This window comes from Coregonus clupeaformis, unplaced genomic scaffold, assembly GCF_020615455.1.
Source record: "Coregonus clupeaformis isolate EN_2021a unplaced genomic scaffold, ASM2061545v1 scaf2467, whole genome shotgun sequence".
NCBI lineage: Eukaryota > Metazoa > Chordata > Actinopteri > Salmoniformes > Salmonidae > Coregonus > Coregonus clupeaformis.
The window spans coordinates 53464-75639 of NW_025535921.1; the positions used below are offsets into that span (position 1 = coordinate 53464).

General features: G+C 39.2%; 1 protein-coding gene across 1 annotated transcript; it reads right to left on the reverse strand.

The window, feature by feature from the left end:
* Positions 1-13357: 13357 nt before the first annotated feature.
* On the reverse strand, positions 13358-21477 carry LOC121562047 (zinc finger protein 239-like; the record flags this gene model as incomplete). The annotated part of the gene is made up of 2 exons (XM_045219548.1): positions 13358-14516; positions 21382-21477. Coding segments are annotated over 2 exons (914 nt in total), but the record flags the coding sequence as incomplete, so codon positions are not given.
* Between the last annotated feature and the right edge of the window lie 699 nt (positions 21478-22176).

Below are 22176 nucleotides of genomic sequence, written 5' to 3' on the forward strand. Positions count from 1 at the left end.
TTCCTCTTCTTTCACTGTAACTACTTCCTCTTCTTTCACGGTAACAGCTTCACCCTCTACTTCTTGTTTAACTGTAACAGCCTCCTCTTCCCTCTCCTCTTTCATGAGAGCTTCTTTCTCCGTCCAGCAGACCTCTTCTTTAGCAGGAGGAGAGTAGCTTAGTGAGCTCATGGTCGGGGATGTTATCTAGCTAGTTAGCATTAGCCTAGTGTTACTTAGCCAGATAGCTAATAACCAACATGGCAGTTTTTAAGAAAATAAAAAAGTTTTACCTGAAGAAATAGATAAGTATGTGTTAAAAATAATCCGCACCCCACCCGATTTGGTAAAATCTGAGGCTGGAGAAATACAACCCCTCTCAAATTCATATTGCTATGGGACGCAAGAACTGACCGTCCGTGATATTTCAATTCTAGTTTATCCACGTTTTCAGGCGAACAGTGTTTACATTGTTTACAAACAATGGAGTTAAACAGGTTGGTTTCTGATGGGGTACGAGAGGTTGTGGGTTCGATTCCCACAGGGGGCCAGTATAAAAAATATTAATATATATATATATGTATTCACTAACTGTAAGTCGCTCTGTATAAGAGCGTCTGCTAAATGACTAAAAATGTAAATGTAAAAATTTAAAAGTTTGAAATTGGATGTAGCAAATCGCAGATTGTCCCCTTTTTAAAGTAGCTCGGAAAAACAAGCTCTGACTGTGAAAACACATCTTTCAATGGTCCAACTCTTATTTCCAATTCGGAAAATGGTGCATCTTTCTACATCTCCGACTTTCCGACCTGAAAATCACTGATGTCATGATTTGACCCCTTTTTCCCCTGGAGTTCCCAGTTTACCTGTTTAACAGACGCAATCACTGGCACAATACACTCTTTAGGCTATATGCTCTGACTGTGAAAACTTATATTTCAATGGTCATCCAACTCTTATGTATTATTTTTTACATTATTAGCTCGCACCATTGAGAGCATCATGTCGGGCTGTATCACCGCCTGGTACGGCAACTGCACCGCCCGCAACCGCAGGGCTCTCCAGAGGGTGGTGCGGTCTGCCGAACGCATTACCGGGGGGCAAACTACCCGCCCTCCAAGACACTTACAGCACCCAATGTCACAGGAAGGCCAAAAAGGTCATCAAGGACATCAACCACCCGAGCCACTGCCTGTTCACCCCGCTATCATCCAGAAGGCGAGGTCAGTACAGGTGCATCACAGCTGGGACCGAGAGAATGAAAAACAGCTTCTATCTCAAGGCCATCAGACTGTTAAATAGCCATCACTAGCACATTAGAGGCTGCTGCTGCCTATTGAAATCACTGGCCACTTTAAGAAATGGAACACTAGTCACTTTAATAATGTTTACAGTCACTTTAATAATGTTTACATATCTTGCACTACTCATCTCATATGTATATACTGTATTCTATTCTATAATATTCTACTGTATCTTAGTCCATGCCGCTCTGTCACTGCTTGTCCATATATGTATATATTCTTAAATCCCCTTCCTTACTAGTTTTGTGTGTATTGGGTATATGTTGTGAAATTGTTAGATATTACTGCACTGTCGGAGCTAGAAGCACAAGCATTTCGCTACACCCACTATAACATCTGCTAAACACGTGTATGTGACAAATAACATTTGATTTGATTTGATTTTATAGCTGCAGTTCGGAAGAGGGCGTAAACGAGCCTGGCTCATTTTGGCAGTTGTCATCGACCAACATGTAGTGTAAATTGCGACCTCTCCTTTGTACAATAAGCTGGCAGAGCTGGGTCCGATGATAAAACATGCCAGTGTTTCTTGACAGCATCTCCCACTTTTTTGCGCGAGTTCAAAATATGTGGTTGAGTGACTTTTCAGATCACCCAGTAGTGCTATCTGCAGGGTTCGCTCCAGGTAAATATTGCAATCCTTTAGCCATTCCTGGACCTGTGTCCAAAAACAAGCTACAAATGGACAGAACCAAAACAAACTATCTAATGATTCTGTCTCTTCGCAGCAAAATCTGCAGAGCTGGGAAGATTGTATCCCCCATATAAATAACATTCTATTGGTAGCAAGAATTTTATATAATAATTTAAATTGAAAGATTAAGTCTTTACTGTAGCAGTTCATCTCCTGTTTTCCCAAGTGCCTGAATGAGGAGCAACCAGTGTGTACAGTGGGGGAAAAAAAGTATTTAGTTTTTTCATTTTGTCTGTCATAGTTGACGTGTACCTATGATGAAAATTACAGGCCTCTCATCTTTTTAAGTGGGAGAACTTGCACAATTGGTGGCTGACTAAATTGTTTACAGACAGATTATTTCACTTATAATTCACAAGGTTGTTTAATAGGGCTTGCTCCAGATTTGAGATACTTTCCCTTTGGAACACCTGTGTGGGATCAACACTCAGTTTTCTATAGAGACGTTCATTAATGAGTTGTCTCTGAATGTCTTGAAGTTGTCTCTGAATTCCCCTTGTCTGCAGGTTTGATAACTAAAGATGAATCTTTCATTAAGTGCATGTTCTTCTGTCCTGGTGAGGTTCTTCTGAATAGGGTTTGTTTTTCTTCTATACAGACATGGCTTCTTGTTCGATTGGGGCCTGAATGGGGAGCAGCCAGTGTGATAGGGTTGAGAGAAGCTTTAGTCTCCTGGTGCCTTAAATGAGGAGCAGCCAGTGTGATAGGGTTGAGAGAAGCTTTAGTCTCCTGGTGCCTTAAATGAGGAGCAGCCAGTGTGATAGGGTTGAGAGAAGCTTTAGTCTCCTGGTGCCTTAAATGAGGAGCAGCCAGTGTACCTAACGATCACGATAACAAAAAAAGGTTAAAGGTCATCACATTGAATGACTGGACCAGACTCCAATGTTTTTAGACACAGGCTGCACCTTGCAATCGTCACTCCAGGGTAAAGCCTACACAAAACACAGCCGTTATTTTAAGTGTTTCTAAAACCCCCTATGGGAAAAATGAATGGTGGAAAAAACGATTGGAACTATTTCCTTGTTTGACCGCTAGGTTTTATGGGTATTATGACTCATACTGTGGTACTCTATTGGAAGTCATGAAGTTATTAATTAATGAATGTGAATAAGTGCTGTGCTTATAGCACACCATATATAGATGATCATGTTAAAAATGAATGTTGGCGTAATAATATAAATAATGAATAATAATAATATGCCATTTAGCAGACGCTTTTATCCAAAGCGACTTACAGTCATGCGTGCATACATTTTTGTGTATGGGTGGTCCCGGGGATCGAACCCACTACCTTGGCGTTACAAGCGCCGTGCTCTACCAGCTGAACTACAGAGGACCACATAATGAATGCTGGCGTAATAATATAAATGAATGTTGGCGTAATAATATAAATGAATGTTGACGTAATAATATAAATGAATGTTGGCGTAATAATATAAATGAATGCTGGCGTAATAATATAAATGAATGTTGGCGTAATAACATAAATGAATGTTGGTGTAATAATATAAATGAATGTTGGTGTAATAATATTAATGAATGTTGGCGTAATAATATAAATGAATGTTGGTGTAATAATATAAATGAATGTTGGCGTAATAATATAAATTAATGTTGGCGTAATAATATAAATGAATGTTGGCGTAATAATATAAATGAATGCTGGCGTAATAATATAAATGAATGCTGGTGTAATAATATAAATGAATGTTGGTGTAATAATATAAATGAATGTTGGTGTAATAATATAAATGAATGTTGGTGTAATAATATAAATGAATGCTGGCGTAATAATATTAATGAATGCTGGCGTAATAATATAAATGCATGTTGGTGTAATAAGCCGATCTAATCATATGTATAACAATGTTGGTTTTGTATTCAGTTACAGTATGTAAATCAACGTATAACATTTTTGACATGCGTTTTTCTGGATTTTTTGTTGTTATTCTGTCTCTCACTGTTCAAATAAACCTACCATTAAAATTATAGACTGATCATTTCTTTGTCAGTGGGCAAACGTACAAAATCAGCAGGGGGATCAAATACTTTTTTTGGAACACCTGTGTGGGATCAACACTCAGTTTTCTATAGAGACGTTCATTAATGAGTTGTCTCTGAATGTCTTATTTGTATTTTTCATAGTCTAAAATGACCCCCCCTTTGTCTGCAGGTTTGATAACTAAAAGATGAATCTTTCATTAAGTGCATGTTCTTCTGTCCTGGTGAGGTTCTTCTGAATAGGGTTTGTTTTTCTCCTATACAGACATGGCTTCTTGTTCGATTGGGGCCTGAATGATGAGCAGCCAGTGTGATAGGGTTGAGAGAAGCTTTAGTCTCCTGGTGCCTTAATGAGGAGCAGCCAGTGTGATAGGGTTGAGAGAAGCTTTAGTCTCCTGGTGCCTTAAATGAGGAGCAGCCAGTGTGATAGGGTTGAGAGAAGCTTTAGTCTCCTGGTGCCTTAAATGAGGAGCAGCCAGTGTGATAGGGTTGAGAGAAGCTTTAGTCTCCTGGTGCCTTAAATGAGGAGCAGCCAGTGTACATAATGATCACGATAACAAAAAAAGGTTAAAGGTCATCACATTGAATGACTGGACCAGACTCCAATGTTTTTGGACACAGGCTGCACCTTGCAATCGTCACTCCAGGGTAAAGCCTACACAAAACACAGCCGTTATTTTAAGTGTTTCTAAAACCCCCTATGGGAAAAATGAATGGTGGAAAAAACGATTGGAACTATTTCCTTGTTTGACCGCTAGGTTTTATGGGTATTATGACTCATACTGTGGTACTCTATTGGAAGTCATTAAGTTATTCATTAATGAATGTGGATAAGTGCTGGGCTTATAGCACACCATATTTAGATGATCATGTTAAAAATGAATGTTGCCGTAATAATATAAATGAATGTTGACCCTATCCCCTCCTCTCTTCTCCAGACCATTACCCGAGACCTTCTCCCTTACCTCACCTCGCTCATCAACTCATACTTGACCGCTGGCTTTGTCCCTTCCGTCTTCAAGAGAGCTACACTCCTACACTCGATCCCTCCGATGTCAACAACTACAGACCAGTATCCCTTCTTTCTTTTCTCTCCAAAACTCTTGAGCGTGCCGTCTTTAGCCAACTCTCTTGTTATCTCTCTCAGAATGACCTTCTTGATCCAAACCAGTCAGGTTTTCAAGACTGGTCATTCAACTGAGACTGCTCTTCTCTGTGTCACGGAGGCTCTCCGCACTGCTAAAGCTAACTCTCTCTCCTCTGCTCTCGTCCTTCTAGACGATTGGCGTAATAACATGAATGAATGTTGGTGTAATAATATAAATGAATGTTGGCGTAATAATAAAAATGAATGTTGGTGTAATAATATAAATGAATGTTGGTGTAATAACATAAATGAATGTTGGTGTAATAATATAAATGAATGCTGGCGTAATAAAATAGATGAATGCTGGCGTAATAACATAGATGAATGCTGGCGTAATAATATAAATGAATGTTGGCGTAATAAAATAAATGAATGCTGGCGTAATAATATACATGAATGTTGGCGTAATAATATAAATAAATGTTGGCGTAATAAAATAAATGAATGCTGGCGTAATAATATAAATGAATGTTGGTGTAATAACATAAATGAATGCTGGTGTAATAATATAAATGAATGCTGGTGTAGTAAAATAAATGAATGTTGGTGTAATAATATAAATGAATGTTGGTGTAATAATATAAATGAATGCTGGTGTAATAATATAAATGAATGTTGGTGTAATAATATAAATGAATGCTGGTGTAATAATATAAATGAATGCTGGTGTAATAAGCCGATCTAATCATATGTATAACAATGTTGGTTTTTGTATTCAGTTACACAGTATGTAAATCAACGTATAACATTTTTGACATGCGTTTTTCTGGATTTTTTGTTGTTATTCTGTCTCTCACTGTTCAAATAAACCTACCATTAAAATTATAGACTGATCATTTCTTTGTCAGTGGGCAAACGTACAAAATCAGCAGGGGATCAAATACTTTTTTTGGAACACCTGTGTGGGATCAACACTCAGTTTTCTATAGAGACGTTCATTAATGAGTTGTCTCTGAATGTCTTATTTGTATTTTTCATAGTCTAAAATGACCACAGCAACCCCCCCACCCCCTCCCCTTTGTCTGCAGGTTTGATAACTAAAAGATGAATCTTTCATTAAGTGCATGTTCTTCTGTCCTGGTGAGGTTCTTCTGAATAGGGTTTGTTTTTCTCCTATACAGACATGGTTTCTTGTTCGATTGGGGCCTGAATGATGAGCAGCCAGTGTGATAGGGTTGAGAGAAGCTTTAGTCTCCTGGTGCCTTAATGAGGAGCAGCCAGTGTGATAGGGTTGAGAGAAGCTTTAGTCTCCTGGTGCCTTAAATGAGGAGCAGCCAGTGTGATAGGGTTGAGAGAAGCTTTAGTCTCCTGGTGCCTTAATGATGAGCAGCCAGTGTGATAGGGTTGAGAGAAGCTTTAGTCTCCTGGTGCCTTAATGAGGAGCAGCCAGTGTGATAGGATTGAGAGAAGCTTTAGTCTCCTGGTGCCTCCTTAATGAGGAGCAGCCAGTGTGATAGGGTTGAGAGAAGCTTTAGTCTCCTGGTGCCTTAATGATGAGCAGCCAGTGTGATAGGGTTGAGAGAAGCTTTAGTCTCCTGGTGCCTTAAATGAGGAGCAGCCAGTGTGATAGGGTTGAGAGAAGCTTTAGTCGCCTGGTGCCTTAATGAGGAGCAGCCAGTGTGATAGGGTTGAGAGAAGCTTTAGTCTCCTGGTGCCTTAAATGAGGAGCAGCAAGTGTGATAGGGTTGAGAGAAGCTTTAGTCTCCTGGTGCCTTAAATGAGGAGCAGCCAGTGTACATAACGATCACGATAACAAAAAAAGGTTAAAGGTCATCACATTGAATGACTGGACCAGACTCCAATGTTTTTGGACACAGGCTGCACCTTGCAATCGTCACTCCAGGGTAAAGCCTACACAAAACACAGCCGTTATTTTAAGTGTTTCTAAAAACCCCTATGGGAAAAATGAATGGTGGAAAAAACGATTGGAACTATTTCCTTGTTTGACCGCTAGGTTTTATGGGTATGATGACTCATACTGTGGTACTCTATTGGAAGTCATGAAGTTATTCATTAATGAATGTGAATAAGTGCTGGGCTTAGAGCACACCATATTTAGATGATCATGTTAAAAATGAATGTTGCCGTAATAATATAAATGAATGTTGACCCTATCCCCTCCTCTCTTCTCCAGACAATTTCCAGAGACCTTCTCCCTTACCTCACCTCGCTCATCAACTCATACTTGACCGCTGGCTTTGTCCCTTCCGTCTTCAAGAGAGCTACACTCCTACACTCGATCCCTCCGATGTCAACAACTACAGACCAGTATCCCTTCTTTCTTTTCTCTCCAAAACTCTTGAGCGTGCCGTCTTTAGCCAACTCTCTTCTTATCTCTCTCAGAATGACCTTCTTGATCCAAACCAGTCAGGTTTTCAAGACTGGTCATTCAACTGAGACTGCTCTTCTCTGTGTCACGGAGGCTCTCCGCACTGCTAAAGCTAACTCTCTCTCCTCTGCTCTCGTCCTTCTAGACAATTGGCGTAATAATATGAATGAATGTTGGTGTAATAATATAAATGAATGTTGGCGTAATAATAAAAATGAATGTTGGTGTAATAAAATAAATGAATGTTGGTGTAATAATATAAATGAATGTTGGTGTAATCAAATAAATGAATGCTGGCGTAATCAAATAAATGAATGCTGGCGTAATAATGTAGATGAATGCTGGCGTGATAATATAAATGAATGTTGACGTAATAACATAAATGAATGCTGGTGTAATAATATAAATGAATGTTGGCGTAATAATATAAATGAATGTTGGCGTAATAAAATAAATGAATGCTGGTGTAATAATATAAATGAATGTTGGCGTAATAACATAAATGAATGTTGGCGTAATAATATAAATGAATGTTGGCGTAATAAAATAAATGAATGTTGACGTAATAACATAAATGAATGTTGGGGTAATAATATAAATGAATGTTGGCGTAATAAAATAAATGAATGCTGGTGTAATAAAATAAATGAATGTTGGCGTAATAATATAAATGAATGCTGGCGTAATAATATAAATGAATGCTGGCGTAATAAAATAAATGAATGCTGGTGTAATAATATAAATTTAATGTTGGTGCAATAATATAAATGAATGCTGGTGTAATAAAATAAATGAATGCTGGTGTAATAATATAAATGAATGTTGGTGTAATAATATAAATGAATGTTGGTGTAATAATATAAATGAATGCTGGTGTAATAATATAAATGAATGTTGGTGTAATAATATAAATGAATGTTGGTGTAATAATATAAATGAATGCTGGTGTAATAATATAAATGAATGTTGGTGTAATAAGCCAATCTAATCATATGTATAACAATGTTGGTTTTGTATTCAGTTACACAGTATGTAAATCAACGTATAACATTTTTTACATGCGTTTTTCTGGATTTTTTGTTGTTATTTTGTCTCTCACTGTTCAAATAAACCTACCATTAAAATTATAGACTGATCATTTCTTTGTCAGTGGGCAAACGTACAAAATCAGCAGGGGGATCAAATACTTTTTTTGGAACACCTGTGTGGGATCAACACTCAGTTTTCTATATAGACGTTCATTAATGAGTTGTCTCTGAATGTCTTATTTGTATTTTTCATAGTCTAAAATGACCACAGCAACCCCCCCACCCCCTCCCCTTTGTCTGCAGGTTTGATAACTAAAAGATGAATCTTTCATTAAGTGCATGTTCTTCTGTCCTGGTGAGGTTCTTCTGAATAGGGTTTGTTTTTCTCCTTTACAGACATGGCTTCTTGTTCGATTGGGGCCTGAATGATGAGCAGCCAGTGTGATAGGGTTGAGAGAAGCTTTAGTCTCCTGGTGCCTTAATGAGGAGCAGCCAGTGTGATAGGGTTGAGAGAAGCTTTAGTCTCCTGGTGCCTTAAATGAGGAGCAGCCAGTGTGATAGGGTTGAGAGAAGCTTTAGTCTCCTGGTGCCTTAATGAGGAGCAGCCAGTGTGATAGGGTTGAGAGAAGCTTTAGTCTCCTGGTGCCTTAAATGAGGAGCAGCCAGTGTACATAACGATCACGATAACAAAAAAAGGTTAAAGGTCATCACATTGAATGACTGGACCAGACTCCAATGTTTTTGGACACAGGCTGCACCTTGCAATCGTCACTCCAGGGTAAAGCCTACACAAAACACAGCCGTTATTTTAAGTGTTTCTAAAACCCCCTATGGGAAAAATGAATGGTGGAAAAAACGATTGGAACTATTTCCTTGTTTGACCGCTAGGTTTTATGGGTATTATGACTCATACTGTGGTACTCTATTGGAAGTCATGAAGTTATTCATTAATGAATGTGAATAAGTGCTGGGCTTATAGCACACCATATTTAGATGATCATGTTAAAAATGAATGTTGGCGTAATAATATAAATGAATGTTGACCCTATCCCCTCCTCTCTTCTCCAGACCATTTCCGGAGACCTTCTCCCTTACCTCACCTCGCTCATCAACTCATCCTTGACCGCTGGCTATGTCCCTTCCGTCTTCAAGAGAGTGAGAGTTGCACCCCTTCTCAAAAAACCTACACTCGATCCCTCCGATGTCAACAACTACAGACCAGTATCCCTTCTTTCTTTTCTCTCCAAAACTCTTGAGCGTGCCGTCTTTAGCCAACTCTCCTGCTATCTCTCTCAGAATGACCTTCTTGATCCAAACCAGTCAGGTTTTCAAGACTGGTCATTCAACTGAGACTGCTCTTCTCTGTGTCACGGAGGCTCTCCGCACTGCTAAAGCTAACTCTCTCTCCTCTGCTCTCGTCCTTCTAGACGATTGGCGTAATAATATAAATGAATGTTGGCGTAATAATATAAATGAATGTTGGCATAATAATATAAATGAATGTTGGTGTAATAACATAAATGAATGCTGGCGTAATAAAATAAATGAATGTTGGTGTAATAATATAAATGAATGCTGGTGTAATAAAATAAATGAATGCTGGCGTAATAAAACAAATGAATGCTGGCGTAATAATATAAATGAATGTTGGTGTAATAATATAAATGAATGTTGGTGTAATAATATAAATGAATGTTGGCGTAATAATATAAATGAATGTTGGCGTAATAATATAAATGAATGTTGGCGTAATAATATAAATAAATGTTGGTGTAATAATATAAATGAATGTTGGTGTAATAATATAAATGAATGTTGGTGTAATAAGCCGATCTAAAATCATATGTATAACAATGTTGGTTTTGTATTCAGTTACACAGTATGTATTCATTCATACTCATTTTAGAAGTGATGCTCTCTACCCCTGACACTTGTTGTAACCATGTCTGATGGAATTACCAAGTTTTCACCTAAGTATTTAAAAATCGCTATTCATAAATCGCAATTGCAATATCTGGCCAAAAAGTCGCAGATAGATATTTTGTCAAAAAATCATGCAGCCCCATCAACTTTGCATCTTAAGAGCTTCAATGTTTCGGCTATGTTGGCTAGCAATTTACGGATGTGGCTGATTAGCTGTCCTTGTTGTTGATAAATGTCCCGTCCATTAGATTATACGTCACAATGGCAGCATTGCCTGAAAGACCCACATCACCATCTGCTGACTGAAGTTAGTAACACATTTAGGTAAAATCTTTATTTTATTTATAAACAAAACGTTCGTTTTTTTAATGTATTTTTATTAAAGAATAAAATGATATGTAAAAGCACAAAGATAATCATGTGTTGATCATTACAGATTTATAATGAGTGAGTATTTTTAAACATTAGGTTACAAACAGATAATATCACGATATGCAGTTGGGTCTATACTGCTCCTACCTGGTGTAACAATACATCATGTACAGTTGAAGTCGGAAGTTTACGTACACTTAGGATGGAGTCATTAAAACTCGTTTTTCAAAACTTGGTAATTCCATCAGACATGGTTACAACAAGTGTCAGGGGTAGAGAGCATCACTTCTAAAATGAGTATGAATGAATACATACTGTGTAACTGAATACAAAACCACACATTTCTTGTTAACAAACTATAGTTTTGGCAAATCGGTTAGGACATCTACTTTGTGCATGACAAGTAATTTTTCTAACAATTGTTTACAGACAGATTATTTCACTTATAATTCACTGTATCACAATTCCAGTGGGTCAGAAGTTTAAACAGCTTGGAAAATTCCAGAAAATGATGTCATGGCTTTAGAAGCTTCTGAAAGGCTAATTGACATCATTTGAGTCAATTGGAGGTGTACCTGTGGATGTATTTCAAGGCCTACCTTCAAACTCAGTGCCTCTTTGCTTGACATCACGGGAAAATGAAAAGAAATCAGTAGACCTCCAAAAGTCTGGTTCATCCTTCGGAGCAATTTCCAAACGCCTGAAGGTATCACGTTCATCTGTACAAACAATAGTACGCAAGTATAAACACCATGGGACCACGCAGCCGTCATACCGCTCAGGAAGGAGACGCGTTCTGTCTCCTAGAGATGAACGTACTTTGGTGCGAAAAGTGCAAATCAATCCCAGAACAGTAGCAAAGGACCTTGTGAAGATGCTGGAGGAAACAGGTACAACAGTATCTATATCCACAGTAAAATGAGTCCTATATCGACATAACCTGAAAGGCCACTCAGCAAGGAAGAAGCCACTGCTCCAAAACAGCCATAAAAAAGCCAGACTATGGTTTGCAACTGCACATGGGGACAAAGATCGTACTTTTTGGAGAAATGTCTTCTGGTCTGATGAAACAAAAATATAACTGTTTGGCCATAATGACCATTGTTATGTTTGGAGGAAAAAGGGGGATGCTTGCAAGCTGAAGAACACCATCCCAACCGTGAAGCACGGGGGTGGCAGTATCATGCTGTGGGTGTGCCTTGCTGCAGGAGGGACTGGTGCACTTCACAAAATAGATGGCATCATGAGGAAGGAAAATTATGTGGATATATTGAAGCAACATCTCAAGACATCAGTCAGGAAGTTAAAGCTTGGTCGCAAATGGGTCTTCCAAATGGACAATGACCCCAAGCATACTTCCAAAGTTGTGGCAAAATGGCTTAAGGACAACAAAGTCAAGGTATTGGAGTGGCCATCACAAAGCCCTGATCTTAATCCTATAGAAAATGTGTGGGCAGAACTGAAAAAGCATGTGCGAGCAAGGAGGCCTAAAAACCTGACTCAGTTACACCAGCTCTGTCAGGAGGAATAGGCCAAAATTCACCCAATTTATTGTGGGAAGCTTGTGGAAGGTTACCCAAAACGTTTGACCCAAGTTAAACAATTTAAAGGCAATGCTACCAAATACTAATTGAGTGTATGTAAACTTCTGACCCACTGGGAATGTGATGAAAGAAATAAAAGCTTAAATAAATCATTCTCTCTACTATTATTCTGACATTTCACATTCTTAAAATAAAATGGTGATCCTAACTGACCTAAGACAAGGAATTCTTACTAGGATTAAATGTCAGGAATTGTGAAAAACTGAGTTTAAATGGATTTGGCTAAGATGTATGTAAACTTCAGACTTCAACTGTATATGTACAATACCAGTCAAAAGTTTGGACACACCTACTCATTCAAGGGTTTTTCTTTATTTGTACTATTTTATACATTGTAGAATAATAGGCGAAGACATCAAAACTATGAAATAACACATATTAAATCATGTAGTAACCAAAAAGTGTTAAACAAATCAAAATAAATTGTATATTTGAGATTCTTCAGAGTAGCCACCCTAACTAACTAAGGTAACTCTGGGTCTTCCTTTCCTGTGGCGGTCTTCATGAGAGCCAGTTTCATCATAGAATTCTTGAAATTTTCCGGATTGACTGACCTTCATGTCTTAAAGTAATGATGGACTGTCATTTCTCTTCGCTTATTTGAGCTGTTCTTGCCATAACATGGGCTTGGTCTTTTACCAAATAGGGCTATCGTCTGTATACCACCCCTACCTTGTCACAACACAACTGATTGGCTCAAACGCATTAAGAAGGAAAGAAATTCCACAAATTAAATTATAAAACGCACACCTGTTAATTAAAATGCATTCCAGGTGACTACCTCATGAAGCTGGTTGAGAGAATGCCAAGAGTGTGGAAGCTACAATCTATCTGCAACATTAAAGCTGAGCTGGGCGGCAGGTAGCTTAGTGGTTAAGAGCGTTGTGCCAGTAACCGAAAGGTCACTGGTTCTAATCCCCGAGCCGACTAGGTGAAAAATCTGTCGATGTGCCCTTGAGCAAGGCACTTAACCCTAATTGCTCCTGTAAGTCGCTCTGGATAAGAGTGTCTGCTAAATGACCAATTATTATTATTATCTACTCTTTGGGGTAGAGTTTGGGAAACCTTTCTCTAACTGGATTTGTCTTTTCTCAAAAGGAGAGCAATATACTTTGTCCATTTACATGGAAATTCATTTTGTGAAGTCAGCAAACAAATCCACAAACCCAATCCACTATAATACATGCAGTACGGAAAACACTGGAAAGTCAATACACAAGACACATTCAGAGTCTCTACGGCCTACTGATCCACCATGTATTGGACCTACATCTGTCCTATGTCCTACTGTTCAGTATCCTTCCTATGTCCTACTGTTCAGCAGCCTACATCCTTATCTCCTGTGTGTATTCTCTCATGTCTTCTCATGTGACCTAACTGGTTGAAACTCTTTCCACACTGGGAGCAGTGATGAGGCTTCTCTCCTGTGTGCATCCTCTCATGTCTTCTCAGGTCCCCTAACCGGGCAAAACTCTTTTCACATTGGGAGCAGTAGTAGGGCTTCTCCCCTGTGTGTATTCTCTCATGCTGTTCCAGTTGTCCTTTCCGGTTAAAACTCTTTCCACACTGGGAGCAGTAATGAGGCTTATCTCCTGTGTGTGTCCTCCCATGTCTTTTCAGGCTCGCTAACAAGGAAAAACTATTTCCACACTGGGAGCATTGGAAAGGTTTATCTCCTGTGTGTGTCCTCCCATGTATTTTCAGGCACCCCGATGAGGAAAATCTCTTTACACACAGGGAGCAGTGGTAAGGCTTCTCCCATGTGTGCAATCTTGTATGCTCTTTCAGGTGCCCTAAACGGGCAAACCTCTTTCCACACTGGGAGCAGTAGTAAGGCTTCTCTCCTGTGTGTATTCTTTCATGTATTTTCAGGCTCCCTAACGCTGTAAAACTACTTCCGCACTGGGAGCAGCGATAAGGCTTCTCCCCTGTGTGCAATCTCTTGTGGCCTTTCAGGTGCCCTAACTGGGTAAAACTCTTTCCACACTTGGAGCACTGGTATGGCTTTTCTCCTGTATGTATTCTCTCATGTTGTTTCAGGTCCCCTAACTGGTTAAAAACCTTTCCACAGTGGGAGCAGTGGCGTCGTCTTGCTGGTTTGGACGTCTCTGCTTCCTCTGAGTCTGGTCTTTCTCCTGCCAAAGACAGTGTTTATTTAAATAGAGACCTGAATGAAACCTCCACAACTCTATTGCTCGGAGGTTGAATCCAAATCAGATCCCTCAATAACCTGAGGCCAGTTTACAAAAAAATTGTCTCATTTAAAATAATCTTGGTGTAAAACAACTCCAGCTCCAACTAGAATCTTGCTCTCATGGAATGTCATGTTTTTAGGCTGAGCAGAGCACTAGAATAACAGATATTGAGGACTACAGTATTTAATCTGACTCTGTAAAATTGCCAGAATCTCACAGTATCCCTTTAACATTATGGAGTTTTAAAGAAGGCTTCACCTACAGATGAAACATTATGGAGTCTTAAATGAGGCTTCACCTACAGATGAAACATTATGGAGTCTTAAAGGAGGCTTCACCTACAGATGAAACATTATGGAGTTTTAAAGGAGGACTGTAGCATCTAATGATGAAACATTATGGAGTCTTAAAGGAGGACTGTAGCATCTAATGACGAAACATTATGGAGTCTTAAAGGAGGCTTCACCTACAGATGAAACATTATGGAGTCTTAAAGGAGGACTGTAGCATCTAATGATGAAACATTATGGAGTCTTAAAGGAGGACTGTAGCATCTAATGATGAAACATTATGGAGTCTTAAAGGAGGACTGTAGCATCTAATGATGAAACATTATGGAGTCTTAAAGGAGGACTGTAGCATCTAATGATGAAACATTATGGAGTCTTAAAGGAGGACTGTAGCATCTAATGATGAAACATTATGGAGTCTTAAAGGAGGACTGTAGCATCTAATGATTAAACTTCATGGAGTCTTAAAGGAAGACTGTAGCATCTAATGACGAAACATTATGGAGTATTAAAGGAGGCCTGGGTATGGATTAAATGTCCTGAGAATTACAGAGTAGGAAGCCAAGTCTAGAAAAAGGCTTTTCATTCAATCATATTTCAAAGCTTTTACAAAGGGCTTACAGAGCTGGTTCCTCCACTTACATCTGTCTCCCAGTATTAGTTATGAAGATCAGATGTTAATGAAGCAATGAAGACCATATTGAAGTGTCTTGAGTTTTGTTTGCGTGTTCGACAGTCTTTTAAAGATAGGGGGATCACTGGGATAGACAGGTAACATCCATTAAGTTTTTTAGGAAAAGTTTTTGTAAAATATCGTATCATCTTGAACATTTCTCTCTAAAGCTAACTTTCATCAAGGTTTTATATGGTCTATAATTGGTTTCTCTGTTTTCATTGTCAGGATGGTTTTTCAGCGTTACGATATCCATAACATCCATAACTGTTGTGGATGGGATGGATATTTTTTTATTTTTTTTTGTCATTTAGCAGATGCTCTTATCCAGAGCGACTTACAGTTAGTGAGTACATTATTGTTATTTTTTTATACTGGCCCCCCGTGGGAAACGAACCCACAACCCTGGCGTTGCAAACGCCATGCTCTACCAACTGAGCTACATCCCTGCCGGCAATTCCCTCCCCTACCCTGGACGACGCTGGGCCAATTGTGCGCCGCCCCATGGGATATTGATGCATCAGATCTTAGCTTGTGCCTTCACCACATTGGGTTTAATCTGAGATGTATTCTTCAGAGTTTTACTGAAGCAACTGTTGATATCTTGAAAATGATGTGCTGTTTGCTCAGTTTAACTTCTTGTGATCTAAAATATTTGTCATTCAAATGTAGGATATTAAACCCCTCAGTAGAATAGCTTGGAAAATACTCTTCATAACTTGAATTTGTCTAAATGCTTTTATGATATTTAAATTAGTAGGATTAGGTTTTTGGTCGTTTGGGTCGCAATGGGCCTTGCATGCATGCAATCATTTCTGTCTATATAATGCTTTGCTGAACTGTACGGTTTGTTCGAATTTCTCATGTGATTTGTCTGGCGCAAACCCAACATCTCTCATCACCCCGAGAACACCATCATTGTTCTAACTTTCTGATATAGCCTAGAACTCGGTTAGATTCATTCATTGTTTGATCATGAAATAGCGCGGCACGAGAAATCTAACCTGCATTAACCTGAGTGTCTTAATGGGCCAAGTCATATTCATATCAAATAGAGAGGAAATCTTACCTGCATTAACCTGAGTGTCTTAATGGGCCAAGTCATATTCATTTCAAATAGAGAGGAAATCTAACCTGCATTAACCTGAGTGTCTTAATGGGCCAAGTCATATTCATATCAAATAGAGAGGAAATCTAACCTGCATTAACCTGAGTGTCTTAATGGGCCAAGTCATATTCATATCAAATAGAGAGGATAGAACATGTGGGCAATAAGACACCGGAGTGTCCGCTATAAAAATACACTTCAGCTATTGGCCCAGATCATCCAATGTTCAAGAGAGAAAATAATCATTTCTAACCGGATATTTTGCACTGCTTTGGTGATACTCTTAGCTCTGTCTACAGAGCATTCGGAAAGTATTCAGACCCCTTGATTTTTTACACATTTTGTTACATTACAGCCTTATTCTAAAATTGATTAAATTGTTTTTTTTCCCCTCCTCAATCTACACACAATACCCCATAATGAAAAAGTGACTCCAAATTTATCTCCAGTGCATCCTGTTTCCATTGATCATACTTGAGTTGTTTCTACAACTTAATTGGAGTCCACCTGTGGTAAATTCAATTGATTGGACATGACTTGGAAAGGCACACACCTGTCTACATAAGGTCCCACAGTTGACAGTGCATGTCAGTGCAAAAGCACAGCCATGAAGGAGGTCGAAGGAGTTGTCCGTAGAGCTTCGAGACAGGATTGTGTCGAGGCACAGATCTGGGGAAGGGTACCAAAAAATGTCTGCAGCATTGAAGTTCCCCAAGAACACAGTGGCTTCCATCATTCTTAAATGGAAAAAGCTTGTAACCACCAAAAGACTCTTCCTAGAGCTGGCAGCCCAGCCAAACTGAGCAATCGGGGGAGAATGGGTTGGTCAGGGAGGTGACCAAGAACCCGATGGTCACTCTGACAGAGCTCCAGAGTTCCTCTGTGGAGATGGGAGAACCTTCCAGAAGGACAACCATCTCTGCAGCACTCTACCAATCAGGCCTTTATGGTAGAGTGGCCAGACGGAAGCCACTCCTCAGTAAAAGGCACATGACAGCCCGCTTGGAGCTTGCCAAAAGGCACCTAAAGACTCTCAGACCATGAGAAACAAGATTCTTTGGAGGAAACCTGGCACCATCCCTACGGTGAAGCATTGTTGTCGCAGCATCGTGCTGTGGGGATGTTTTTCAGAGGCAGGGACTGGGAGACTTGTCAGGATCGAGGGAAACATGAACGGAGCAAAGTACAGAGAGATCCTTGATGAAAACTTGCTCCAGAGCGCTCAGGACCTCAGACTGGGGCGAAGGTTCACCTTCCAACAGGACAACGACCCTAAGCACACACAGCGAAGACAACGCAGGAGTGAAATCGGGACAAGTCTCTGAATGTCCTTGAGTGGCCCAGCCAGAGCCCGGACTTGAACCTGATCGAACATCTCTGGAGAGACCTGAAAATAGCTGTGTTGTAGCGTCATAGCCAAGAAGACTGAGTAAAGGGTCTGAATACTTATGTAAATGTGATATTTCAGTATTTTTCTTTATAAACTAGCAAAAACAGTTTGTCATTATGGGGTATTGTGTGTAGATTGATGAGGGGAAAAAACGATTTAATCCATTTTAGAATAAGGCTTCAACGTAACAAAATGTGTAGAAAGTTAAGGGGTCTGAATCCTTTCCTAATGCCCTGAGCAGTAAACTAGTGTTCCCCCATGTTGAAGCCAGCATAACGCCATGTTAATGAACATGGATTAGTGACGTACTAGTGGCAGACATGACAACATGTTTACCATCCAATTTTACTTCAAAGTTAACTGTAATATAGAATAAGTAATTATATTAACCCATATTTTAATATTGACATCGTATGGTAAGCAACGGTCATCACACTGGATTCATGATTTACTAAAAACATATCAAGCTCATTTAGATCTTCCTGTGTGTGTATCATGACCGTAAACACATCTTGCTTTGACAATTTAACATTTCCTAAACATTTTTTACATTTTTAGTCATTTAGCAGACGCTCTTATCCAGAGCGACTTACAGTTAGTGAATACATATATAAATATATATTATTTTTTTTACTGGCCCCCGTGGGAAACGAACCCACACCCCTGGCGTTGCAAACACCATGCTCTATCAACTGAGCTACATCCCTGCCGGCCATTCCCTCCCTACCCTGGACGACGCTGGGCCAATTGTGCGCCGCCCATGGAGTCTCCCGGTCGCGGCCGGCTGCGACAGAGCCTGGATTCGAACTAGTGGCACAGTTAGCATTGCGATGCAGTGCCTTAGACCACTGCGCCACTCAGGAGAGTCATAATAATAATAATATGCCATTTAGCAGACGCTTTTATCCAAGCGACTTACAGTCATGCGGTGCATACATTTTTTTTGTGTATGGGTGGTCCCGGGGATCGAACCCCACTACCTTGGCGTTACAAGCGCCGTGCTCTACCAGCTGAGAGGACCAACGTTAGGCTACTGCAACCTCTGCAGCATCACTCTAGCACAGTGGCGGTTTTACACGGAGGCCGGGGGAGGCCCGTGCCTCCCTGGAAATGTCCCTGGCCACCCCTGTGGCCCCCCCGTGCTGACCAAATAAAAAATTATGAATTTATAACTATTTTACACGCGAGCGCCAAAAGCGGAACTAATGCAACGCTCTACACGGCAACGTTCTACACGGGTAAATTAGAGTGGCGCACCCGAAGGTCGAAGGTAAGCAAAACGATTTAATATCATAAGTGACTTGTTGTTCTTGCACATAGCCTACATGTTCCTTTTGTTCCTCCACATAAATCAAATCAAGTTTTTAAATGTCTGGTCTCGATTTGTTTAGAAATGTAATCATATCTAAGCAAACTCATCAAGCAGAAGCAAATATCCAAATGTTAGTAGGCTATCCTTGCTAGGTCTACACAATGTTGTGATGTTAACCACGTAACTTCATCCGTCTTGGCTGTTGCATCGCGATAACAAATACATTTTTAGTAAAGTAATCAACAGGTTATCTGCCAGTGTTAAGTAGGGAGGGATGGTTAGGTAACAAAATGTAATGCATGCCCCTACGTTTTCTTCTTCTAATAGTTATCATGAAACGAGGAAGGGACATAAAGTCATTTTTTGCCCCAGCAAACAAAAAAGTTAGATAGAGTTTATGATTTTATTCTTTTGAATTATCTCTGCCAAACATCTATGTACTACAAATCTTCAAGCTCCACAGATGTTTTATGGCATCCACTAAACCTCTTTAGATATTTGTAAATTATACAGTGTGATACCTTTCAACGAAAGTTTATTTTATTTTTACCAACTATGATTTTTCCTTTTTGAAAACAAGCAAAGCAAGAAAAAAAAGAAACAAAATCACTCCAATCATTGCACACTTGTGTCGTTCAGACTTTGCAGGTCCAGCTTTGACATGATGATCTAACTAACACTAATATTGTAACTAATATTGTAACTGAAATATGTATGATCCTATGATGAGCGATTGCTTACTTCCCTTTCACTCTTAAAAAATTACTGAAAAAAATGTGTATAAAAAGGTATATGTAGTATATGTTTGTTTAGTGAGCATTCATGCTGTCATTTTTTCCTAATGTGAACTATGGTGGAAATGTGCTGTCCTAAATGGACTTGCCCATATATGTTGTAAAGCCTTTTTTTGTACACCTGCTCATCAACTGACAGTGAAGTACACAAAGACACAGACACACACACACACACACACACAGACACCTGTAATATTCTTGTTTTCATGTTGTTGCTGATATCCATCAGTGTTGTTCATATTGCTACATTGTGTTGACATGATTGTTGCTTTTAAACGAATGTTAACTTAATGTTTATTGTCTGCATCCTATTGGACTACTGGATGTTAATGTGTAACACGTTTCCCTGTTTATGTGCTTTAGCAATACTGTATGTCAATATGGTCATGCTAGTAAAGCCTCTTTGAATTGAATTTCTTTTCTGATTTGGTTTATTTTACCTAAATGGATACAGGGTAGTGTGTTTTGTTTATAAATCACTCAGAAAGTTTTCTTTCTTAAAACAAAATGTGGAATCAACTGTCCACAGTAGTGGGGCTTCCATAAATAGGAAATGGCACATTGTTGTACCCTTTGTTGTATCCTGGAGTTTTGTTCACATTGAATATGAACCCTGTATTTGTACCCTGTACTTTTTATTTTATTTTTATTTTTTTATTTTTTCATTTTTATGGCACTATCTCTCTTGCATCTGCACTCTTGTACAAAATACGTGTTATAATAAATGTCATATGATTTTAAAGTAAAATAAAGTTTATAATCTTTGAATATCATGTGTTGCCAGTTTTTTTATGTGTGCCCCCCTGATTAAACACTGGCCCCTCCTTGGCCCCCCTAGTAAAATGTGTCTAGAACCGCCACTGCTCTAGCAACCTCACTCTACCCGTGATATCAAAGTAATTTTTATAAGGTGCGAAAATAAAATTAACGATTTGGTATCATTTTGAATATGAAAGATTGAATAAGTTTGTCTCAAACTGTTTGCTTGGAATGATTTGTAGCTATCGTTTCTGTCGGAGCATTAGAGAGCATCCGACTCAGTTTCCCTCCCAGAAAACACGCGGTACAGTTAAGTGGTATGTATTCCGTAAGAAAATTCAAGCGCAAACAGAAGGGTGGGTGGCTTGACCACGTTTTGCGAATGACGGATCACTTGACCGCAGTCTTTAAGATGACACATTAGTTCAATAGTTCAACAACTACAGAGTTTGTGCCACTGTTTTTAAAATACTACCTACTGGTGTTAATCAGCTCTCCAGTCTCCTCTTCTTCCTCCAATGTGACAGTAATCTCCCCCTCCCCCTTCACTCCAAAAACTGCATCCTCCTCTTTCACTCTGAAAGCTTCTTCCTCTTCTTTCACTGTAACTACTTCCTCTTCTTTCACGGTAACAGCTTCACCCTCTACTTCTTGTTTAACTGTAACAGCCTCCTCTTCCCTCTCCTCTTTCATGAGAGCTTCTTTCTCCGTCCAGCAGACCTCTTCTTTAGCAGGAGGAGAGTAGCTTAGTGAGCTCATGGTCGGGGATGTTATCTAGCTAGTTAGCATTAGCCTAGTGTTACTTAGCCAGATAGCTAATAACGTAAATATGAAATCAAATGGAGTAACTGGTAAATACACAGAAAGTGTGTTTAAAACACGGATGTTAATATACACAAAAATGGTCTAAAGAGCTTCAATGTTTTGGTTTTATGTTGGCTAGCAAGCTACCAAGGCGGCTGAATTGTTGTTGTTGAAAAAGCCTCCCGTCCCGTCCAATAGAATATACGTCACGCAAGAATCATCACCTGAAAGACTCACATCGCCATCTGCTGACTGGAGTGGGTAACACAGTTGAACAAAAACTATATTCTGGCAAACAATGTAAACAAATAATTGGTAAATAACCAGTTCTCTTACTTCTTACAGATAATAATTTCCTCTACGCAGATGTAGAAGCTGAATAGGGATTTGTACATTATGAATCAACCCTGTTATGAATCAACCCTGTTATGAATAGGCCATATGTATATTATAAATAAATCCTGTCATAA